The 25,493-nt window shown below is 44.4% G+C and overlaps 1 protein-coding gene across 1 annotated transcript in view; it reads right to left on the bottom strand.

Annotated features, from left to right (window-relative positions):
• The window catches only part of LOC116361462 (ephrin type-A receptor 6-like), a gene marked incomplete at both ends in the record, with an annotated part of 70,404 nt that extends 45,337 nt beyond the window's left edge, over window positions 1-25,067 (bottom strand). Inside the window, 5 exons of the mRNA XM_031815912.1 lie at window positions 10,902-11,118; window positions 17,918-18,016; window positions 20,334-20,408; window positions 23,404-23,553; window positions 24,939-25,067. Coding sequence (XP_031671772.1) covers window positions 10,902-11,118; window positions 17,918-18,016; window positions 20,334-20,408; window positions 23,404-23,553; window positions 24,939-25,067 — 670 coding nt within the window. The remainder of the gene's footprint in view (window positions 1-10,901; window positions 11,119-17,917; window positions 18,017-20,333; window positions 20,409-23,403; window positions 23,554-24,938) is intronic.
• Between the last annotated feature and the right edge of the window lie 426 nt (window positions 25,068-25,493).

Here is a 25,493-nt window from a genome sequence, read left to right on the forward strand (position 1 = left end):
CTTTGTCTGATCAAAATGATATTTTAAAAACAGGACATACAGTCATGATAACTCTGTTATCGCAGAGAATTATCCTGCGCCCAGCTCTCTTAATGTGATAACTCAGCTCTCTTAATGTGATAACTCTGTTGTCGCAGAGAATTATCCTGCGCCCAGCTCTCTTAATGTGATAACTCTGTTGTCACAGAGAATTATCCTGCGCCCAGCTCTCTTAATGTGATAACGATAACAGACTAGTGTTCGGTAACAGACTGGTGTTCAGTAACAGACAAACCAGCTAGCTGCTTGAGAGATGACCCAATCTAATACAACTACGTTGATATTACAAACGGACACAGATCAATAGTTCAACGTGCCTTTTTCGATCCTGACACTTTAACTTCTTTTGAGAGAGAGAACAGACTGAAGGAGAATTAAAGAAGTGTATTGTGACCCACTGATAAGGAAGGTGACGAGTCATGACGCTCTAGCTGACATCTCATACATACTGCTGTCCTTATTAACATCTGAACAGAGACTCCTCTAGCTGACAGAGATATCTCATACATACTGCTGTCCTCAACATCTGAACAGAGACTCCTCTAGCTGACAGAGATATCTCATACATACTGCTGTCCTCAACATCTGAACAGAGACTCCTCTAGCTGACAGAGACATCTCATACATACTGCTGTCCTCAACATCTGAAGAGAGACTCCTCTAGCTGACAGAGATATCTCATACATACTGCTGTCCTCAACATCTGAAGAGAGACTCCTCTAGCTGACAGAGACATCTCATACATACTGCTGTCCTTATTAACATCTGAACAGAGGAGGAAAGGAAGGATGAGGGGAGGAGAGAGAAGTGATATCTCAAGCTCTGTAGATGACTTGCCAGGCCCCAGAGACCTCTGTCTATCTGATGCAATGCACCCACCTTCCCTCCCTCCCTCCCTCCCACCCTCTCTATATCCGTTGCTCCCTCCCTCCCTCCCTCCCTCCCTCCCTCCCTCCCTCCCTCCCTCCCTCCCTCCCTCCCTCCCTCCCTCCCTCCCTATATCTGTTGCTCCCCCTCCCTCCCCTTTCTCCCTCTCTCCCTCCCTCCCTCCCTCCCTCCCTCCCTCCCTCCCTCCGTCGCTCCCTCCCTCCCTCCCTCCCTCGTTCCCTCCCTCCCTCCCTCCTGTCATCCATTGCTCCCTCCCTCCCTCCCTACATCCGTTGCTCCCTCCCTCCCTCCATCCCTCCCTCCCTCCCTCCCTCTTCTCCTTCAGTTAGAATGCTTTAGCATCTACTTATACATTCACTGCTGCTGCGGAGGCTGTGTGTGTGTGTGTCAGGGCTTTAGCCTCAGATCCTACTGGGGTACACTGTGCTCCTCTCTACAGTAACTCTGACAGGCGGTTGAGAAGGAGACGCCACCTGCCATGAGGCTAGCTCTGCACCCCCTGCCATGAGGCTAGCTCTGCACCCCCTGCCATGAGGCTAGCTTTATACCACCTGCCATGAGGCTAGCTTTATACCACCTGCCATAGCTCTACACCACCTGCCATGAGGCTAGCTCTGCACCCAATGCCATAGCTCTGCACCACCTGCCATGAGGCTAGCTCTGCACCACCTGCCATGAGGCTAGCTCTGCACCCCCTGCCATAGCTCTACACCACCTGCCATGAGGCTAGCTCTGCACCACCTGCCATGAGGCTAGCTCTGCACCCCCTGCCATGAGGCTAGCTCTGCACCGCCTGCCATGAGGCTAGCTCTGCACCCCCTGCCGTGAGGCTAGCTCTGCACCACCTGCCATAGCTCTGCACCACCTGCCATGAGGCTAGCTCTGCACCACCTGCCATAGCTCTGCACCACCTGCCATGAGGCTAGCTCTGCACCCCCTGCCATAGCTCTACACCACCTGCCATGAGGCTAGCTCTACACCACCTGCCATGAGGCTAGCTCTACACCACCTGCCATGAGGCTAGCTCTCTACCCCTGCCATGAGGCTAGCTCTGCACCACCTGCCATGAGGCTCTGCACCGCCTGCCATGAGGCTAGCTCTGCACCACCTGCCATAGCTCTGCACCACCTGCCATGAGGCTAGCTCTGCACCACCTGCCATAGGTCTGCACCACCTGCCATGAGGCTAGCTCTGCACCACCTGCCATAGCTCTGCACCACCTGCCATGAGGATAGCTCTGCACCACCTGCCATGAGGCTAGCTTTATACCACCTGCCATGAGGCTAGCTCTGCATCCCCTGCCATGAGGCTAGCTCTGCACCACCTGCCATGAGGCTAGCTCTGCACCCCCTGCCATGAGGCTAGCTCTGCACCACCTGCCACAGCTCTGCACCACCTGCCATGAGGATAGCTCTGCACCACCTGCCATGAGACTAGCTTTATACCACATGCAATAAGGCTAGCTCTGCATCCCCTGCCATGAGGCTAGCTTTATACCACCTGCCATGAGGCTAGCTTTTTACCACCTGCCATAGCTCTACACCACCTGCCATGAGGCTAGCTCTGCACCACCTGCCATGAGGCTAGCTCTGCACCACCTGCCATGAGGCTAGCTCTGCACCCCCTGCCATAGCTCTACACCACCTTCCATGAGGCTAGCTCTGCACCACCTGCCATGAGGCTAGCTCTGCACCCCCTGCCATGAGGCTAGCTCTGCACCGCCTGCCATGAGGCTAGCTCTGCACCCCATGCCGTGAGGCTAGCTCTGCACCACCTGCCATAGCTCTGCACCACCTGCCATGAGGCTAGCTCTGCACCCCCTGCCATAGCTCTACACCACCTGCCATGAGGCTAGCTCAGTACCACCTGCCATAGCTCTGCACCAACTGCCATGAGGCTAGCTCTGCAACACCTGCCATAGCTCTGCACCACCTGCCATGAGGCTAGCTCGGCACCACCTGCCATAGCTCTGCACTACCTGCCATGAGGCTTGCTCTGCACCACCTGCCATGAGGCTAGCTCTGCACCCCCTGCCATAGCTCTACACCACCTGCCATGAGGCTAGCTCTGCACCACCTGCCATGAGGCTAGCTCTGCACCCCCTGCCATGAGGCTAGCTCTGCACCACCTGCCATGAGGCTAGCTCTGCACCCCCTGCCATGAGGCTAGCTCTGCACCCCCTGCCATGAGGCTAGCTCTACACCACCTGCCATGAGGATAGCACTGCACCGCCTGCCATAGCTCTGCACCACCTGCCATGAGGATAGCTCTGCACCACCTGCCATGAGGATAGCTTTATACCACCTGCCATGAGGCTAGCTCTGCATCCCCTGCCATGAGGCTAGCTCTGCACCACCTGCCATGAGGCTAGCTCTGCACCCCCTGCCATAGCTCTACACCACCTGCCATGAGGCTAGCTCTACACCACCTGCCATGAGGCTAGCTCTACACCACCTGCCATGATGCTAGCTCTGTACCCCCTGCCATGAGGCTAGCTCTGCACCACCTGCCATGAGGCTAGCTCTGCACCGCCTGCCATGAGGCTAGCTCTGCACCACCTGCCATAGCTCTGCACCACCTGCCATGAGGCTAGCTCTGCACCACCTGCCATAGCTCTGCACCACCTGCCATGATGCTAGCTCTGCACCACCTGCCATAGCTCTACACCACCTGCCATGAGGCTAGCTCTACACCACCTGCCATGAGGCTAGCTCTACACCACCTGCCATGATGCTAGCTCTGTACCCCCTGCCATGAGGCTAGCTCTGCACCGCCTGCCATGAGGCTAGCTCTGCACCACCTGCCATAGCTCTGCACCACCTGCCATGAGGCTAGCTCTGCACCACCTGCCATAGGTCTGCACCACCTGCCATGAGGCTAGCTCTGCACCATCTGCCATAGCTCTGCACCACCTGCCATGAGGATAGCTCTGCACCACCTGCCATGAGGCTAGCTTTATACCACCTGCCATGAGGCTAGCTCTGCATCCCCTGCCATGAGGCTAGCTCTGCACCACCTGCCATGAGGCTAGCTCTGCACCCCCTGCCATGAGGCTAGCTCTGCACCACCTGCCATAGCTCTGCACCACCTGCCATAGCTCTGCACCACCTGCCATGAGGATAGCTCTGCACCACCTGCCATGAGGCTAGCTTTATACCACATGCAATAAGGCTAGCTCTGCATCCCCTGCCATGAGGCTAGCTCTGCACCACCTGCCATGAGGCTAGCTCTGCACCCCCTGCCATAGCTCTACACCACCTGCCATGAGGCTAGCTCTACACCACCTGCCATGAGGCTAGCTCTGCACCACCTGCCATAGCTCTACACCACCTGCCATGAAGCTAGCTCTGCACCACCTGCCATGAGGATAGCTCTGCACCACCTGCCATGAGGATAGCTTTATACCACCTGCCATGAGGCTAGCTCTACACCACCTGCCATTAGGCTAGCTCTGCAAAACCTGCCATGAGGCTAGCTCTGTACCTCCTGCCATGAGGCAGAGTTAAACACACCAGACTGTGTTAGCCCTATGAGCTAAAGCCAATGTCTATGGGTAAAGAGTCTAGCTCCATTTTCAGATATTATAAGTTTCTAATTTAGTCAGAAAGTCGTTTTCATTGCCAGTTGAGGTGTACTCTTAGCTAGTTAGCTCGCGTTACATGTATGATCTGTGAATGAGCTCTAGAAAAGAAGCTTGAGTTCCCCAGTTGGATTTTATCTCGAGTTGGATGACAGATTTTTCCCAGTTTTTTGTTGTTGTTGAGTTCCCTGTTGTTTTTAACTCAGCATTAGAGTTGGGTTTATGGTTCCTTTTCTTTAACCTAGCTAGCTAGCTACATGTCTAAACAAAAGACTTCACTATGCAAGTAACCATTCCACTGTACCGTTTACACCTTCTGTATCCTGTGATACATAAGATTAGGGATTTTATTATTTTATTTTATTTTATAAAGTGTGTGTTTATCAGAAACGGTAATGTGAAGAACAACATGACTTGCACTAAAGTCAGATTATAGGCTGACTAGAAGAAGTGTATTTAGGATACAGGTTTACTAGAAGAAGTGTATTTAGGATACAGGCTTACTAGAAGAAGTGTATTTAGGATACAGGCCGACTAGAAGAAGTGTATTTAGGATACAGGCCGACTAGAAGAAGTGTATTTAGGATACAGGCCGACTAGAAGAAGTGTATTTAGGATACAGGCCGACTAGAAGAAGTGTATTTAGGATACAGGCCGACTAGAAGAAGTGTATTTAGGATACAGGCCGACGAGAAGAAGTGTATTTAGGATACAGGCCGACTAGAAGAAGTGTATTTAGGATACAGGCCGACGAGAAGAAGTGTATTTAGGATACAGGCCGACTAGAAGAAGTGTATTAGGATACAACCACCCTTTTCTACTACGTTCACCACTTTTAGTCTTGAAATCTTAGTTTTTTTTACTACACTGCGAATCCTTAAAGAGATGGGTGGGGCTAGGTTTAAGAGGGTGTGAACACACTCACAGGCCATTTTCTCAAAAGTGGTGTTACAAGTTTATCAACTTTCAAAGCAGAATGACTTTCTCATTGTTCCTCGACTGCAGTGTCTGATGTACCATTTTCTAGCTTTAAGTCTCTACTTTTATCTCATGTAAAAAAAACATAATTTCAAATGTTGCTACATGAGACCAAATCCATGTGGTGGGTCATGTTTTCCAGTATACAGACACAGCCAATGTGCATCCATGCACCACATGGATGCATCGAGCTTGTCTGATGCTTTAAGCCCACTGTTTGATGAAATAAATGACTCAAGAGGGAGCCAGAGATCTAGATAACCGGAAGAAGAAATACTTGACCTGACCCTCCCATCCGCCTCCCTCTCCTGACCCTCCCATCCGCCTCCCTCTCTTGACCCTCCCATCCGCCTCCCTCTCCTGACCCTCCCTCTCCTGATCCTCCCTCTCCTGACCCTCCCATCCGCCTCCCTCTCCTGACCCTCCCTCTCCTGACCCTCCCTCTCCTGACCCTCCCATCCGCCTCCCTCTCCTGACCCTCCCTCTCCTGACCCTCCCATACGCCTCCCTCTCCTGACCCTCCCTCTCCTGATCCTCCCTCTCCTGACCCTCCCATCCACCTCCCTCTCCTGACCCTCCCTCTCCTGACCCTCCCTCTCCTGACCCTCCCATCCTCCTCCCTAACCTGACCCTCCCTAACCTGACCCTCCCATCCGCCTCCCTCTCCTGCTGGCTGTCTCAGATTCTGCCGTTATTCTCCAGAAGTTGCCGGTAGTAAAAGGCTACATGAAGAGTCGGCAACTTTTCTCATGTGGAAACGCCAATTTATCTTACCATTTCTACCGCTCTGAGTGACAGTTATGGCTTTCACATGCACAGTTTCATGGAACAGGTATCATTTCATTTATAAAAACGTCTTCGTATCTCAAAATCATTGTCATGTGGTTCATCAACATTATATCTAAATGAAAATGATACAAACCTGAAAAGTAACTTCTATTCCCATTACCAACTATGTAAAAACAGCCTACATGAAACCAACAAATAAAAACCAGCCCACAGATAGAAAATAACCGGATTAAAAATAAGTATCCTATAAATCACATTGTCTACACATGGCCTGTCTGCAAGGAACTAGAAACATCGTATCAACTATTAACTAGGAGAGCTAGCAAACTTGCAACATTGTTTAAAATATTCTGTGCCCTCCTGCACCAGTGAGCTCGGGACAGAAACAGCTGTAGGCTATTTACACAAGGGATAATCAGTAATTAGGTAGGCTTATTTTATGACATTTCCACTGGATCAGAGCATGACATTTATCCCTTTCACGCTGAGTGGTTATCGAAAGGGAGAGAGAGAGCTGGAAAGATTTGTTTTTCAGATACGTTGAGGAACTATTGTCTCCATGAATGTAAAAACAGACTTTGTTCGCTTGCTGTTTGAGGTGGAGAAAACATTACTTTGAGATGCTCCACAGATTATTACTGGTGGGGCGCATTTAGATGCCTACAGACTATAGGGTAGACTACAGACTATAGGGTAGACTATAGACTATAGGGTAGACTATAGACTATAGGGTAGACTATAGACTATAGGGTAGACTACAGGGTATACTATAGAGTAGACTATGGGGTAGACTATAGACTATAGGGTAGAATATAGGTTAGACTATATACTATAGGGTAGACTATAGACTATAGGGTAGACTATAGGTTAGACTATATACTATAGGGTAGACTACAGGGTATACTATAGGGTAGACTATAGACTATAGGGTAGACTACAGGGTATACTATAGAGTAGACTATAGGGTAGACTATAGACTATAGGGTAGACTATAGGGTAGACTATAGACTATAGGGTAGACTACAGGGTATACTATAGACTATAGGGTAGACTACAGACTGTAGGTTAGACTATAGGGTAGACTACAGACTATAGGGTAGACTATAGGTTAGACTATAGAGTAGACTGTAGACTATAGGGTAGACTATAGACTATAGGGTAGACTACAGGGTATACTATAGGGTAGACTACAGACTATAGGGTAGACTACAGACTATAGGGTAGACTACGGGGTATACTATAGGGTAGACTATAGGGTAGACTACAGACTATAGGTTAGACTACAGGGTAGACTAAAGACTATAGGGTAGACTACAGACTATAGGGTAGACTATAGACTATAGGGTAGACTACAGGGTATACTATAGGGGAGACTATAGGGTAGACTACAGACTATACGTTAGACTATAGGGTAGACTACAGACTATAGGGTAGACTACAGACTATAGGGTAGACTACAGACTATAGGGTAGACTATAGACTATAGGGTAGACTATAGACTATAGGGTAGACTACAGACTATAGGGTAGACTACAGGGTATACTATAGAGTAGACTATAGGGTAGACTACAGACTATAGGGTAGACTATAGACTATAGGGTAGACTACAGACTATAGGGTAGACTATAGACTATACGGTAGACTACAGACTATAGGGTATACTATAGACTATAGGGTAGACTACAGACTATAGGTTAGACTACAGACTATAGGGTATACTATAGACTATAGGGTAGACTACAGACTATAGGGTAGACTATAGACCATAGGGTAGACTACAGGGTATACTATAGAGTAGACTATAGAGTAGACTACAGAGTAGACTATAGAGTAGACTACAGACTATAGGGTAGACTACAGACTATAGGGTAGACTACAGACTATAGGGTATACTATAGACTATAGGGTAGACTACAGACTATAGGGTAGACTACAGACTATGGGGTATACTATAGACTATAGGGTAGACTACTGGGTATACTATAGGGTAGACTATAGGGTAGACGACAGACTATAGGTTAGACTATAGGGTAGACTACAGACTATAGGGTAGACTATAGGGTAGACTATAGAGTAGACTATAGACTATAGGGTAGACTATACGTTAGACTATAGGGTAGACTATAGGGTGGACAATAGACTATAGGGTAGACATTGACTATAGGGTAGACTACAGGGTAGACTCTAGAGTAGACTATAGGGTAGACTATAGACTATAGGGTAGACTATAGGGTAGACAATAGAGTATAGGGTAGACTATAGACTATAGGGTACACTATAGGGTAGACTACAGGGTAGACTCTAGAGTAGACTATAGGGTAGACAATAGACTATAGGGTAGACTATAGGGTAGACACTAGAGTAGACTATAGGGTAGACTATAAGGTAACCTATAGGGTAGACTATAGACTATAGAGTAGACAATAGGGTAGACTATAGAGTAGACTATAGGGTAGACTATAGGGTAGACTATAGGGTAGACTATAGACTACAGGGTAGACTAAAGGGTAGACTATAGGGTAGACTATAGACTATAGGGTAGACTATAGACTATAGGGTAGACTAAAGGGTAGACTACAGTGTAGACTATAAGGTAGAAAATTGACAATTACTAAATTTTGCAAAACTCGTAAATGGAATGAAATAAAACCAAAATGTGTTTCTCACAAGAGGTTTGTGCTCTGAAAACAACATCTCCACTCCGACAGTCAGAATGGTAAAAAAAAACTAACAGTAATATATTGATTAATTAACAGAAATGAGTGAAACCAAACAAACATTATAGATGATAAATTATAGGAATTAACAGTAAATATACTACTGGTGATAAATGTAATGAATTAATGATAGGAACTAACAATCAAAAGCAAACCAATTCACACAATGAAGTCATTAAACAATGAATGTGCACAAATTGGCGGGAGAGAGACATACATTGTGCAATTTAGCCACTCTCCCCAGCGGCCATGACAATGGATTAGTCTCGACCTTCACATTGGATTAGTCCCGGTCTTCACAATGGATTAGTCTCGGCCCTGACAATGGATTAGTCTCGGCCTTCACATTGAATTAGTCTTGGCCTTCACAATGGATTAGTCTCGGCCTTCACATTGGATTAGTCTCGGCCTTCACATTGGATTTGTCTCGGCCCTGACAATGGATCAGTCTCGGCCCTGACAATGGATCAGTCTCGGCCTTCACATTGGATTAGTCTCGGCCTTCACATTGGATTAGTCTCGGCCTTCACAATGGATTAGTATCGGCCTTCACATTGGATTAGTCTCGGTCTTCACATTGGATTAGTCTCGGCCCTGACAATGGATCAGTCTCGGCCCTGACAATGGATCAGTCTCGGCCTTCACATTGGATTAGTCTCGGCCTTCACATTGGATTAGTCTCGGCCTTCACAATGGATTAGTATCGGCCTTCACATTGGATTAGTCTCGGCCTTCACATTGGATTAGTTTCGGTCTTCACATTGGATTAGTCTCGGCCTTCACATTGGATTAGTCTCGACCTTCACATTGGATTAGTCTCGGCCTTCACAATGGATTAGTCTCGGCCTTCACAATGGTTTAGTCTCGGCCTTCACAATGGATTAGTCTCGGCCTTCACATTGGATTAGTCTTGGCCTTCACATTGGATTAGTCTCGGCCTTCACATTGGATTAGTCTCGGCCTTCACAATGGATTAGTCTCGGCCTTCACAATGGATTAGTCTCGGCCTTCACAATGGATTAGTCTCGGCCTTCACATTGGATTAGTCTCAGCCTTCACAATGGATTAGTCTCAGCCTCCTCAATGGATTCGTCTCGGCCTTCACAATGGATTAGTCTTGGCCTTCACATTGGATTAGTCTCGGCCTTCAAAATGGATTAGTCTCGGCCTTCACAATGCATTAGTCTCAGCCTTCACAATGGATTAGTCTCGGCCCTGACAATGGATTGGTCTCGGCCTTCACAATGGATTAGTCTCAGCCCTGACAATGGATTAGTCTCGGCCCTGACAATGGATTAGTCTCGGTCTTCACAATGGATTAGTCTCGGCCCTCACAGTGTTTAGTCTCGGCCTTCACAATGGATTAGTCTCGGCCTTCACAATGGATTAGTCTCAGCCTTCACAATGGATTATTCTCAACCTTCACAATGGATTAGTCTCGGCCCTCACAATGGATTAGTCTCGGCCTTCACAATGGATTAGTCTCGGCTCTGACAATGGATTAGTTCACTAAAATGGGCGCGAATAAGACAGGAGTCTCATGTGCCATAAATAATATATTTATATATATTTGCTACTGCTCGACCCAAAAACATAAAACAATCGACCAGTCGACTAATTGGGGTCAGCCGGAATAATCACACAACAATGTAAAGCACTATGAACCCACTGGGCAAAACACTGGTTTGATCAACGTTGTTTCCATGTCATTTCAACAAAATAATTCAACGTGATGATGTTGAATCAATGTGTAAAACTGATTGGATTTGCAATTTCGTATTTTTGTCACCCAACGTCTAACCTAAATCCAATGACGTGGTGAATTCTTTTGTTGATTTCACATTGAATTCACGTATTTTGACAACCAAACTGATATCTGAGCCCAGGGGGAATTGTAAGCCACAACTCACCCTGGCAGATTCCGTCAATCTCCTCATGTCCCAGACTACAGACGCATCGCCCCAGAGGAACCAGCCAGTCCCCGTCCGCCCCACAGTACAGTTTGGGCGTGTCCCTCTCCTCTGCGTTCTCCACGCACGCTCCCCGCACCTCCACCAGCGAGGAGGAGTCGACCCTTGGTACCGTGTCTGGGAACGCTGCCAGGTTCCTCAGAGTGGATGGACAGCGCTTCGATAAGGAGAGAGATATAAAGTCAGTACAGGGCCTTGCAAAAGTATTTCTCCCCCTTGGAGTTTTTGTTGCATTACAACCTGTCATTTAAATTGATTTTTATTTGGATTTCATGTGATGGACAAACACAAAATAGTGCAAATTGGTGAAAAACAAATCTACTCTAACAACACAAAACATAAATACATTAAAAGTGGTGTGTCTATATGTATTCACCCCCTTTGCTATGAAGCCCCTAAATAAGATCTGGTGCAACCAATTACCTTCTGTGCATATGTATTCACCCCCTGTGCATATGTATTCACCCCCTGTGTATATGTATTCACCCCCTGTGCATATGTATTCACCCCCTGTGCATATGTATTCACCCCCTTTGCATATGTATTCACCCCCTGTGCATATGTATTCACCCCCTGTGCATATGTATTCACCCCCTGTGCATATGTATTCACCCCCTGTGCATATGTATTCACCCCCTGTGTATATGTATTCACCCCCTGTGTATATGTATTCACCCCCTGTGTATATGTATTCACCCCCTGTGCATATGTATTCACCCCCTGTGCATATGTATTCACCCCCTGTGCATATGTATTCACCCCCTGTGCATATGTATTCACCCCCTGTGCATATGTATTCACCCCCTGTGCATATGTATTCACCCCCTTTGCTATGAAGCCCCTAAATAAGATCTGGTGCAACCAATTACCTTCAGAAGTCACATAATTAGTTAAATAAAGTCCACCTGTGTGCAATCATAGTGTCACATGATCTCAGTATATGTACACCTGTTCTGAAAGGCCCCAGAGTCTGCAACACCACTAAACAAGGGGCACCTCCAATCAAGCAGCACCATGAAGACCAAGGAGCTCTCCAAACAGGTCAGGGACAAAGTTGTGGAGAAGTACAGATCAGGGTTAGGTTATAAAAAAATATCTGAAACTTTGAAGAATATGGCACCACAACAAACCCGCCAAGAGAGGGCCGCCCACCAAAACTCACAGACCAGGCAAGGAGGGCGTTAATCAGAGAGGCACCAAAGAGACCAAAGATAACCCTGAAGGAGCTGCAAAGCTCCACAGCGGAGATTGGAGTATCTGTCCATAGGACCACTTTAATCCGTACACTCCACAGAGCCGGGCTTTATGGAAGAGATTGGAGTATCTGTCCATAGGACCACTTTAAGCCGTACACTCCACAGAGCTGGGCTTTATGGAAGAGATTGGAGTATCTGTCCATAGGACCACTTTAAGCCGTACACTCCACAGAGCTGGGCTTTATGGAAGAGATTGGAGTATCTGTCCATAGGACCACTTTAAGCCGTACACTCCACAGAGCTGGGCTTTAGGGAAGAGATTGGAGTATCTGTCCATAGGATCACTTTAAGCCGTACACTCCACAGAGCTGGGCTTTATGGAAGAGATTGGAGTATCTGTCTATAGGACCACTTTAAGCCATACACTCCACAGAGCTGGGCTTTATGGAAGAGATTGGAGTATCTGTCCATAGGATCACTTTAAGCCGTACACTCCACAGAGCTGGGCTTTATGGAAGAGATTGGAGTATCTGTCCATAGGATCACTTTAAGCCGTACACTCCACAGAGCCGGGCTTTATGGAAGAGATTGGAGTATCTGTCCATAGGACCACTTTAAGCCGTACACTCCACAGAGCTGGGCTTTATGGAAGAGATTGGAGTATCTGTCCATAGGACCACTTTAAGCCGTACACTCCACAGAGCTGGGCTTTACGGAAGAGATTGGAGTATCTGTCCATAGGACCACTTTAAGCCGTACACTACACAGAGCTGGGCTTTATGGAAGAGATTGGAGTATCTGTCCATAGGACCACTTTAAGCCGTACACTCCACAGAGCTGGGCTTTATGGAAGAGATTGGAGTATCTGTCCATAGGACCACTTTAATCCGTACACTCCACAGAGCCGGGCTTTATGGAAGAGATTGGAGTATCTGTCCATAGGACCACTTTAAGCCGTACACTCCACAGAGCTGGGCTTTATGGAAGAGATTGGAGTATCTGTCCATAGGACCACTTTAAGCCGTACACTCCACAGAGCTGGGCTTTATGGAAGAGATTGGAGTATCTGTCCATAGGACCACTTTAAGCCGTACACTCCACAGAGCTGGGCTTTAGGGAAGAGATTGGAGTATCTGTCCATAGGATCACTTTAAGCCGTACACTCCACAGAGCTGGGCTTTATGGAAGAGATTGGAGTATCTGTCTATAGGACCACTTTAAGCCATACACTCCACAGAGCTGGGCTTTATGGAAGAGATTGGAGTATCTGTCCATAGGATCACTTTAAGCCGTACACTCCACAGAGCTGGGCTTTATGGAAGAGATTGGAGTATCTGTCCATAGGATCACTTTAAGCCGTACACTCCACAGAGCCGGGCTTTATGGAAGAGATTGGAGTATCTGTCCATAGGACCACTTTAAGCCGTACACTCCACAGAGCTGGGCTTTATGGAAGAGATTGGAGTATCTGTCCATAGGACCACTTTAAGCCGTACACTCCACAGAGCTGGGCTTTACGGAAGAGATTGGAGTATCTGTCCATAGGACCACTTTAAGCCGTACACTACACAGAGCTGGGCTTTATGGAAGAGATTGGAGTATCTGTCCATAGGACCACTTTAAGCCGTACACTCCACAGAGCTGGGCTTTATGGAAGAGATTGGAGTATCTGTCCATAGGACCACTTTAAGCCGTACACTCCACAGAGCTGGGCTTTACGGAAGAGATTGGAGTATCTGTCCATAGGACCACTTTAAGCCGTACACTCCACAGAGCCGGGCTTTATGGAAGAGATTGGAGTATCTGTCCATAGGACCACTTTAAGCCGTACACTCCACAGAGCTGGGCTTTATGGAAGAGATTGGAGTATCTGTCCATAGGACCACTTTAAGCCGTACACTCCACAGAGCTGGGCTTTACGGAAGAGATTGGAGTATCTGTCCATAGGATCACTTTAAGCCGTACACTCCACAGAGCTGGGCTTTATGGAAGAGATTGGAGTATCTGTCCATAGGACCACTTTAAGCCGTACACTCCACAGAGCTGGGCTTTATGGAAGAGATGGGAGTACCTGTCCATAGGACCACTTTAAGCCGTACACTCCACAGAGCTGGGCTTTATGGAAGAGATGGGAGTACCTGTCCATAGGACCACTTTAAGCCGTACACTCCTCAGAGCTGGGCTTTATGGAAGAGTGGCCAGAAAAAAGCCATTGCTTAAGGGAAAAAATAAGCAAACACGTTTGGTGTTCTCCTAAAGGCATGTGGGAGACTCCCCAAACATATGAAAGAAGGTACTCTGGTCAGCTTTTTGGCCATCAAGGAAAACGCTATGTCTGGCGCAAACCCAAAACCTCTTATCACCCCGAGAACACCATCCATGTTTTTCATCGGCAGGGACTGAGAAAACTGGTTTTAAAGGAATAATGGATGGTGCCAAATACAGGGAAATTCTTAAGGGAAACCTGTTTCAGTCTTCCAGAGATTTGAGACTGGGACGGAGGTTCACCCTCCAGCAGGACAATGACCCTAAGCCATGGGTGTCAAACTCTGGCCCGTGGGCCAAATTTGGCCCGCGGGGTAATTATATTTGGCCCGCGAGACAATACCAAATTACTACTAGAGCTGGCCCGCCGGTATTATACAGCGCATTCACCACTAGTACTACGAATCCCATAATGCTCTGCTGTTTTCGCGCGCCAATCAGGACAGGACCCAGAAACGCTCTCTCCTCTGTGACAGTAGTCATAGCAACATAGACGCTACAACTGTCAGCGAGCTAACCCTTCCCAAAAATGGCGAACAGAAAGGCAGAAAACAGGAGCTTTCTGGACAAGTGGGAGGCAGAATATCTGTTTACATATGTAAAAGACAAACCTGTTTGTCTTGTTTGTGGAGTCAACGTGGCTGTAAGTAAGGAGTACAACATTAGACGACACTATGAAACGAAACACCATGACAAATACAAGGACCTGGACATGACTCAAAGGAGCCAGAAAGTAGAGGAGATGAAAAGAAGTTTGGTTTCACAACAGAATATGTTTAAAAAAGCCACATCACAAAGCGAGGCTGCTGTAAAGGCTAGTTATATAGTGGCAGCAGAGATCGCAAAATCAGCCCGGCCCTTTAATGAGGGAGAGTTCATGAAAAAGTGCATGATGAAGGTTTGTGACCTCGTATGCCCAGAGAAAAAACAAGCATTTTCAAACTTGAGCCTGAGCAGGAACACAGTAGCTGATCGCACATGTGATCTTGCCACCAATCTGTATGACCAGCTGATGGAAAAGGGAAAAGATTTTGTTGCGTTCTCCCTCGCTGTGGATGAGAGCTGCGACGCATCTGATACTGCTCAGCTGTCAGTCTTCATCCGTGGAGAGGACTCAAATCTGTGTGTTACGGAGGAGCTATTAGGATTCAAATCAATGCATGGCACAACCACAGGAAAGGAAATCTTTGAGGAGGTTTCCAAATGTGTAACTGAAATAAAGCTGCCGTGGGATAAACTCGTTGGATTAACGACAGATGGTGCGCCAGCGATGTGCGGTAAAAAGAGTGGACTGGTGGGCATGGTTCGGGAGAAGATGCGGGAAGAGAACTGTGCAGGTGAGCTAACTGTTTACCACTGCATCATACATCAGGAAGCACTGTGTGCCAAAGCCCTAAAGATGGAACATGTTATGACCACAGTAACACAGGTAGTTAACTTTATAAGAGCCAAAGGTCTAAATCACCACCAGTTTAAATCTTTTCTGGAGGAGTGTGGTTCGGAATACGCAGACGTGCCGTATCACACAGAGGTGAGATGGCTAAGCAGAGGAAAAGTACTGAACAGATGTTTCGAGCTGCGTGAGGAAATATGTCAATTCCTGGAAACCAAAGGGAAGGATACAGCAGAGCTCCGGGAGCAAAAGTTCCTGTGTGAGCTGGCCTTTCTCTGTGACATCTCGAGCCATCTCGATGCGCTGAACCTGCAGCTTCAGGGGCGGGGGCGCATCATCACAGACATGTACGCTGCAGTGAGGGCCTTCAAAACTAAACTGTGCCTGTGGGAGAATCAGATGCTGCAAGGAAACCCTTGCCATTTTCCCTGCTGCCAATCCATAAAAGCGCAGATCTCTACCGCCGTGTTCCCATGCGCACAGTTTGCTGAAAAACTCTGTGTTCTCGCCGCTGAGTTTAGCCGGCGATTTGCCGACTTCGATGCCCAGAAATGCAAGTTTGAACTGCTTAGTAATCCCTTCGCAGTTGATGTGGAAAATGCACCAACCAACATCCAAATGGAGCTGATTGAACTCCAGTGCAACGACACGCTGAAGTCAAAGTATGATGCTGTGGGCGCCGCACAGTTTCCACGGTTCATCCCTGACACAATGCCTCAGCTCCGCACCCAAGCTGCTCAGATGCTCTCCATGTTCGGCAGCACTTATCTATGCGAGCAACTTTTCTCCTCGATGAAGATGACCAAAACAACTCACAGGAGACGTCTGACTGATAAACATCTTCGCTCGATACTGAGGATTTCTTCAGCTCAGAGCTTGAGCCCAGACATTGATGAACTAGCATCCAAGAAGAGATGCCAGGTATCTGGCTTGGGCACATCAGATTAGACCAGTGTGCAATAATTAACATTTTCTTTATGCACTTTTTCTTGCTACAGGCATGGGCTTGAATGGTTGATTGATTTATTATCATTTTATTTGTAAAATTATTAGCCAGTGGAAAAAGTTTATTTTGGTATTTAAATCAGAAGGCTGCAAATAGAAAAGAGGCATACAATTTTTATTTAAATTTTATTTATTTAATAAATGAATGCCATTGATGTGTTTTTTCATTTGAAATTCGATTTTGCATGTCTCCACTATTAAATTATATATTGTATGGTAATAAGCGATGCTTGTTCCATATTCAATGTTAAAGCAAAACTTGTTTGGGTCCATATTAAAAGGTTAATTTGTTCAATGTTGGCCCGTGACTTTGTTCAGGTTTTACATTTTGGCCCACTGGGTATTTGAGTTTGACACCCCTGCCCTAAGCATGAGTGGTTTAAGGGGAAACATTTAAATGTCTTGGAATGGCCTAGTCAAAGCCCAGACCTCAATCCAATTGAGAGTCTGTGGTATGACTTAAATATTTCTGTACACCAGCAGAACCCATCCAACTTGAAGGAGCTGGAGCAGTTTTGCCTTGAAGAATGGGCAAAAATCCCAGTGGCTAGATGTGCCAAGCTTATAGTGACATACCCCAAGAGACTTGTAGCTGTAATTGCTGCAAAAGGTGTCTCTAAAAGGAATTGACTTTGTGGGGGGTGAATAGTTACGCACGCTCAAGATTTCTGTTTTTCTGTCTGATTTCTTATTTGTTTCACAATAACAAAAATATTTTGCATCTTCAAAGTGGTAGGCATATTGTGTAAATCAAATGATACGAACCTCCCCCCCAAAAATCCATTTTGATTCCAGGTTGTAAGGCAACAGAAGAGGATGCCAAGGGGGTGAACACTTTCACAAGCCACTGTATACAGTTTTCTTATGGACCGACGGACGGACGGACAGAGAGACAGAGAGACAGAGAGACAGAGAGACAGACAGACAGACAGACAGACAGACAGACAGACAGACAGACAGACAGACAGACAGACAGACAGACAGACAGACAGACAGACAGACAGACAGACAGACAGACAGAGAGACAGACAGACAGACAGACAGACAGACAGACAGACAGACAGACAGACAGATAAAATACATAAACATCACAATACCTTATAGAACACCTTGACGGAGACCAGAGCGATACACGCCCCCACATCCTGGAACGCCAGGTAGAAGCCCTTCTGGGTCACCGGGCCGACCTCTCTGACCTCAAATCAAACGAACGTTTTTATTTGTCATAGGCTTACAGTAGAGCGTAGGCTACACAATGAAATGACCTCTCTTCTCAAACAGCATCTATTATGACGGCAGTAACAGGGAGATTCAACATGGCTCCGTAAAGACCTGTGGCGAGGTCTCTACGCTAAGAGTCCATATATATTATTATAGATTCAACATGGCTCCGTAAAGACATGTGTAGAAGACCTCTACCCTAAGAGTCCATATATATATTATTATAGATTCAACATGGCTCCGTAAAGACCTCTACCCTAAGAGTCCATATATATTATTATAGATTCAACATGGCTCCGTAAAGACATGTGTAGAAGGTCTCTACGCTAAGAGTCCATATATATATTATTATAGATTCAACATGGCTCCGTAAAGACCTCTACCCTAAGAGTCCATATATATTATTATAGATTCAACATGGCTCCGTAAAGACATGTGTAGAAGGTCTCTACGCTAAGAGTCCATATATATTATTATAGATTCAACATGGCTCCGTAAAGACCTCTACCCTAAGAGTCCATATATATTATTATAGATTCAACATGGCTCCATAAAGACGTGTGGCGAGGTCTCTACGCTAAGAGTCCATATTTTGAAAACGTTTTCATTTTCCGAAAAGAGTTTTGTAGTACATTAGCACATCTGGTGGATTTAGCAACAAGTGTTGTGTTATGTCTGGGTCGTAGCTGTGTTGTGTAACAGTATGTCTGGGTCGTGGCTGTGTTGTGTAACAGTATGTCTGGGTCGTGTCTGTGTTGTGTTATGTCTGGGTCGTGGCTGTGTTGTGTTATGTCTGGGTCGTGGCTGTGTTGTGTTACAGTATGTCTGGGTCGTGGCTGTGTTGTGTTACAGTATGTCTGGGTCGTGGCTGTGTTGTGTTATGTCTGGGTCGTGGCTGTGTTGTGTTATGTCTGGGTCGTGGCTGTGTTGTGTTACAGTATGTCTGGGTCGTGGCTGTGTTGTGTTACAGTATGTCTGGGTCGTGGCTGTGTTGTGTTATGTCTGGGTCGTAGCTGTGTTGTGTAACAGTATGTCTGGGTCGTGGCTGTGTTGTGTTATGTCTGGGTCGTAGCTGTGTTGTGTAACAGTATGTCTGGGTCGTAGCTGTGTTGTGTAACAGTATGTCTGGGTCGTAGCTGTGTTGTGTTACAGTATGTCTGGGTCGTGGCTGTGTTGTGTTATGTCTGGGTCGTGGCTGTGTTGTGTTATGTCTGGGTCGTAGCTGTGTTGTGTTGTGTTATGTCTGGGTCGTGGTTGTGTTGTGTTATGTCTGGGTCGGGGCTGTGTTGTGTTATGTCTGGGTCGTAGCTGTGTTGTGTAACAGTATGTCTGGGTCGTAGCTGTGTTGTGTAACAGTATGTCTGGGTCGTAGCTGTGTTGTGTTACAGTATGTCTGGGTCGTGGCTGTGTTGTGTTATGTCTGGGTCGTGGCTGTGTTGTGTTATGTCTGGGTCGTAGCTGTGTTGTGTTGTGTTATGTCTGGGTCGTGGTTGTGTTGTGTTATGTCTGGGTCGGGGCTGTGTTGTGTTATGTCTGGGTCGTGGCTGTGTTGTGTTACAGTATGTCTGGGTCGTACAGATTACTGTAGTGAATGTATAGATAGAGAGGGGGCGGCAAGTAGCCTAGTGGTTAGAGTGTAGAGGAGGCAGGTAGCCTAGTGGTTAGAGTGTAGAGGAGGCAGGTAGCCTAGTGGTTAGACTGTATGTAGAGGAGGCAGGTAGCCTAGTGGTTACAGTGTAGAGGAGGCAGGTAGCCTAGTGGTTACAGTGTAGAGGAGGCAGGTAGCCTAGTGGTTAGAGTGTAGAGGAGGCAGGTAGCCTAGTGGTTAGAGTGTGGAGGAGGCAGGTAGCCTAGTGGTTAGAGTGTAGAGGAGGCAGGTAGCCTAGTGGTTAGAGTCTATCGGCGGCAGGTAGTCTAGTGGTTAGAGTGTAGAGGTGGCAGGTAGCCTAGTGGTTAGAGTGTAGAGGAGGCAGGTAGTCTAGTGGTTAGATTGTAGAGGTGGCAGGTAGTCTAGTGGTTAGAGTGTAGAGGTGGCAGGTAGCCTAGTGGTTAGAGTGTAGAGGAGGCAGGTAGCCTAGTGGTTAGAGTGTAGAGGAGGCAGGTAGTCTAGTGGTTAGAGTGTAGAGGTGGCAGGTAGCCTAGCGAGCTGATAAGGTAAAAATCTGTAGTTCTGCCCTGAAATTCTAATGAAAATATATATCTTTTTTTTAAATAAATATCGCGAGAGAAAACAGAGACAAAAGAGCCCTGAAGTATAAGAACGTAATGAATATAATATTCAACCAAACTCACCTCCGTATTGAGGCGCAGAACGCGGTCTCCCAGGTCCGTCTGTGTGAAGCTCTCATCGGCAGCAATGGTGTCCACCTTCAAATCAAATCATTTCCATATGTTTTTCATCATATGCACCTGGGTAGTAGTGTCACAGCAACATTAAATTATGAAATTAATTCATATTTATTGATTTATATATTTATTTATATTTAATTTTTCATTAAATATATAACTCTCCTCTTTAACAGTAACAACAGCTATGAAATAACTCTCCTCTTCAACAACAGCTATGAGATAACTCTCCTCTTTAACAACAGCTATGAAATAACTCTCCTCTTTAACAGTAACAACAGCTATGAAATAACTCTCCTCTTTAACAACAGCTATGAAATAACTCTCCTCTTTAACAGTAACAACAGCTATGAAATAACTCTCCTCTTTAACAGTAACAACAGCTATGAAATAACTCTCCTCTTTAACAACAGCTATGAAATAACTCTCCTCTTTAACAACAGCTATGAAATAACTCTCCTCTTTAACAACAGCTATGAAATAACTCTCCTCTTTAACAACAGCTATGAAATAACTCTCCTCTTTAACAACAGCTATGAAATAACTCTCCTCTTTAACAACAGCTATGAAATAACTCTCCTCTTTAACAACAGCTATGAAATAACTCTCCTCTTTAACAACAGCTATGAAATAACTCTCCTCTTTAACAGTAACAACAGCTATGAAATAACTCTCCTCTTTAACAGTAACAACAGCTATGAAATAACTCTCCTCTTTAACAGTAACAACAGCTATGAAATAACTCTCCTCTTTAACAGTAACAACAGCTATGAAATAACTCTCCTCTTTAACAGTAACAACAGCTATGAAATAACTCTCCTCTTTAACAACAGCTATGAAATAACTCTCCTCTTTAACAGTAACAACAGCTATGAAATAACTCTCCTCTTTAACAACAGCTATGAAATAACTCTCCTCTTTAACAGTAACAACAGCTATGAAATAACTCTCCTCTTTAACAGTAACAACAGCTATGAAATAACTCTCCTCTTCAACAACAGCTATGAAATAACTCTCCTCTTTAACAGTAACAACAGCTATGAAATAACTCTCCTCTTCAACAACAGCTATGAAATAACTCTCCTCTTTAACAGTAACAACAGCTATGAAATAACTCTCCTCTTCAACAACAGCTATGAAATAACTCTCCTCTTTAACAGTAACAACAGCTATGAAATAACTCTCCTCTTTAACAGTAACAACAGCTATGAAATAACTCTCCTCTTTAACAGTAACAACAGCTATGAAATAACTCTCCTCTTTAACAGTAACAACAGCTATGAAATAACTCTCCTCTTTAACAGTAACAACAGCTATGAAATAACTCTCCTCTTTAACAACAGCTATGAAATAACTCTCCTCTTTAACAGTAACAACAGCTATGAAATAACTCTCCTCTTTAACAGTAACAACAGCTATGAAATAACTCTCCTCTTTAACAGTAACAACAGCTATGAAATAACTCTCCTCTTTAACAGTAACAACAGCTATGAAATAACTCTCCTCTTCAACAGTAACAACAGCTATGAAATAACTCTCCTCTTTAACAGTAACAACAGCTATGAAATAACTCTCCTCTTTAACAGTAACAACAGCTATGAAATAACTCTCCTCTTTAACAGTAACAACAGCTATGAAATAACTCTCCTCTTTAACAGTAACAACAGCTATGAAATAACTCTCCTCTTTAACAGTAACAACAGCTATGAAATAACTCTCCTCTTTAACAGTAACAACAGCTATGAAATAACTCTCCTCTTTAACAGTAACAACAGCTATGAAATAACTCTCCTCTTCAACAGTAACAACAGCTATGAAATAACTCTCCTCTTTAACAACAGCTATGAAATAACTCTCCTCATTAACAGTAACAACAGCTATGAAATAACTCTCCTCATTAACAGTAACAACTGCTATGAAATAACTCTCCTCTTTAACAGTAACAACAGCTATGAAATAACTCTCCTCTTTAACAGTAACAACAGCTATGAAATAACTCTCCTCTTTAACAGTAACAACAGCTATGAAATAACTCTCCTCTTTAACAGTAACAACAGCTATGAAATAACTCTCCTCTTTAACAGTAACAACAGCTATGAAATAACTCTCCTCTTTAACAGTAACAACAGCTATGAAATAACTCTCCTCTTTAACAGTAACAACAGCTATGAAATAACTCTCCTCTTCAACAGTAACAACAGCTATGAAATAACTCTTGGTCCTGGTCAGCAGCATACCACCCTGCATACCACTGCTGGCTTGCTTCTGAAGCTAAGCAGGGTTGGTCCTGGTCAGCAGCATACCACCCTGAATCCCACCGCTGGCTTGCTTCTGAAGCTAAGCAGGGTTGGTCCTGGTCAGCAGCATACCACCCTGCATACCACTGCTGGCTTGCTTCTGAAGCTAAGCAGGGTTGGTCCTGGTCAGCAGCATCCCACCCTGAATCCCACCGCTGGCTTGCTTCTGAAGCTAAGCAGGGTTGGTCCTGGTCGGTCCCTGGATGGGAGACCAGATGCTGCTGGAAGTGGTGTTGGAGGGCCAGTAGGGGGCACTCTTCCCTCTGGTCTAAGGAGATGCTCCAGGGCAGTGATTGGGGACATTGTCCTCTGTAAGGTGGGATCTTTCAGACGTGACGTTAAACGGTTACCCTGACTCTCTTTGGTCATTAAAGATCCCATTGCATTTATCGCAAGAGTAGGGGTATTAACCCTGGTGCCCTGACTCTCTTTGGTCATTAAAGATCCCATGGCATTTATCGCAAGAGAAGGGGTGTTAACCCCGGTGTCCTGGCTAAAATGTCCAACCTGGCCTTCATACCATGGCCACCTAATCATCCCCAGCTTACAATTGGCTCATTCATCCCCCTCCTCCTCTCCCCTGTAACTATTCCCCAGGTCATTGCTGTAAATGAGAACGTGTTCTCAGTCAACTTACCTGGTCAAATAAGAGTTTAAAAAAAAAATCGAATAAAAAGTAAGAACACCTTGTCAACAAGTAGGATTCTCTAAAACTAGACCTTGGCGTAGTCGGCAGGTCTGAAGCGGGAGGCGGCGGCGTGTGGCTCCTCTGTCTGGAGGTAGAAGAGGTTAAAGGTCTCCTTGCAGGTACCAGACACCCAAGGGATGGAGTTACAGTCTCTCAGGGTGAAGCGCAGCTCCACGTACACCTGAAGGGAACACAACATACACCTTTTATTACCTGCAACACACCTGGGTTATATATTACCTTCTGTGCTGCCTGGCGTATGTTATTATTACAATTATACTATATATTATACTGTATATTATTATATATTACCGTAGTATTATACTGTATATTATTATTATAATACTGTATATTATTATTAGTATTATACTATATATTATTATTAGTATTATACTGTATATTATTAGTATTATACTATATATTATACTGTATATTATTATATATTACCTTAGTATTATACTGTATATTATTATTATAATACTGTATATTATTATTAGTATTATACTGTATATTATTATATATTACCGTAGTATTATACTGTATATTATTATTATAATACTGTATATTATTATTAGTATTATACTATATATTATTATTAGTATTATACGATATATTATTAGAATTATACTATATATTATACTGTATATTATTATTATAATACTGTATATTATTATTAGTATTATACTGTATATTATTATATATTACCTTAGTATTATACTGTATATTATTATTATAATACTGTATATTATTAGTATTATACTCTATATTCTTAGTATTATACTATATATTATTAGTAGTATTATACGATATATTATTAGTATTATACTATATATTATACTGTATATTATTATATATTACCTTAGTATTATACTGTATATTATTATTATAATACTGTATATTATTATTAGTATTATACTATATATTATTAGTATTATACTATATATTATTAGTATTATACTGTATATTATTATTAGTATTATACTATATATTATTAGTATTATACTATATATTATTATTAGTATTATACTGTATATTATTATTATTATTATTGTACTATATATTATTATAAGTATTATACTGTATATTATTAGTATTATACTATATATTATTAGTATTATACTATATATTATTATAAGTATTATACTGTATATTATTATTATTATACTATATATTATTAGTATTATACTGTATATTATTATTAGTATTATACTGTATATTATTAGTATTATACTATATATTATTAGTATTATACTGTATATTATTATAAGTATTATACTGTATATTATTATTATTATTGTACTATATATTATTAGTATTATACTGTATATTATTATTATTATTGTACTATATATTATTAGTATTATACTGTATATTATTAGTATTATACTATATATTATTAGTATTATACAATATATTATTATTAGTATTATACTATATATTATTAGTATAATACTATATATTATTATTAGTATTATACTATATATTATTATTAGTATTATACTATATATTATTAGTAGTATTATACTGTATATTATTAGTATTATACTATATATTATTGTATATTACCTTCTGTGCTTCCTGGCGCTGGATCCAATTGGACCGTAGCCAGTTGTTCTGGTTGGGCTCCATCACATGACACACCTGGAAGGTATGGATAGGTCGGTTCTGTTCATCCATCTCTGTTATCGCATCCCACTGGAGGGGGAGGGAGGGAGGGAGGGAGGGGAAGGAGGGAGGGAGGGAGGGAGGGAGGGAGGGAGGGAGGGGAAGGAGGGAGGGACGGAGTGAGGGAGTGAGGGAGGGAGGGAGGGAGGGAGGGAGGGAGGGAGGGAGGGAGGGAGGGAGGGAGGGAGGGAGGGAGGGAGGGAGGGAGGGAGGGAGGGAGGGAGGGAGGGAGCGAGGGAGGGAGGGAGGAGAAGGGGGAGAAGTTGGAAGACAGGAGAAAGGGATGAAACAGAAGACAGGATCATGGTCTATAAAGACATCACGTTACCATGGTAACAGCTGGACCACCCGGTCTCTGTCTCCTATGGTCCATGAGAGACAGACCTGACGATGACTGTCTGTGGGTCTTACTGGTGTTTTCACAACTCTTACATCAGCCAGCCAGCCATAACAGCA

The sequence above is a fragment of the Oncorhynchus kisutch genome, unplaced genomic scaffold (assembly GCF_002021735.2).
Source record: "Oncorhynchus kisutch isolate 150728-3 unplaced genomic scaffold, Okis_V2 scaffold698, whole genome shotgun sequence".
Lineage (NCBI taxonomy): Eukaryota > Metazoa > Chordata > Actinopteri > Salmoniformes > Salmonidae > Oncorhynchus > Oncorhynchus kisutch.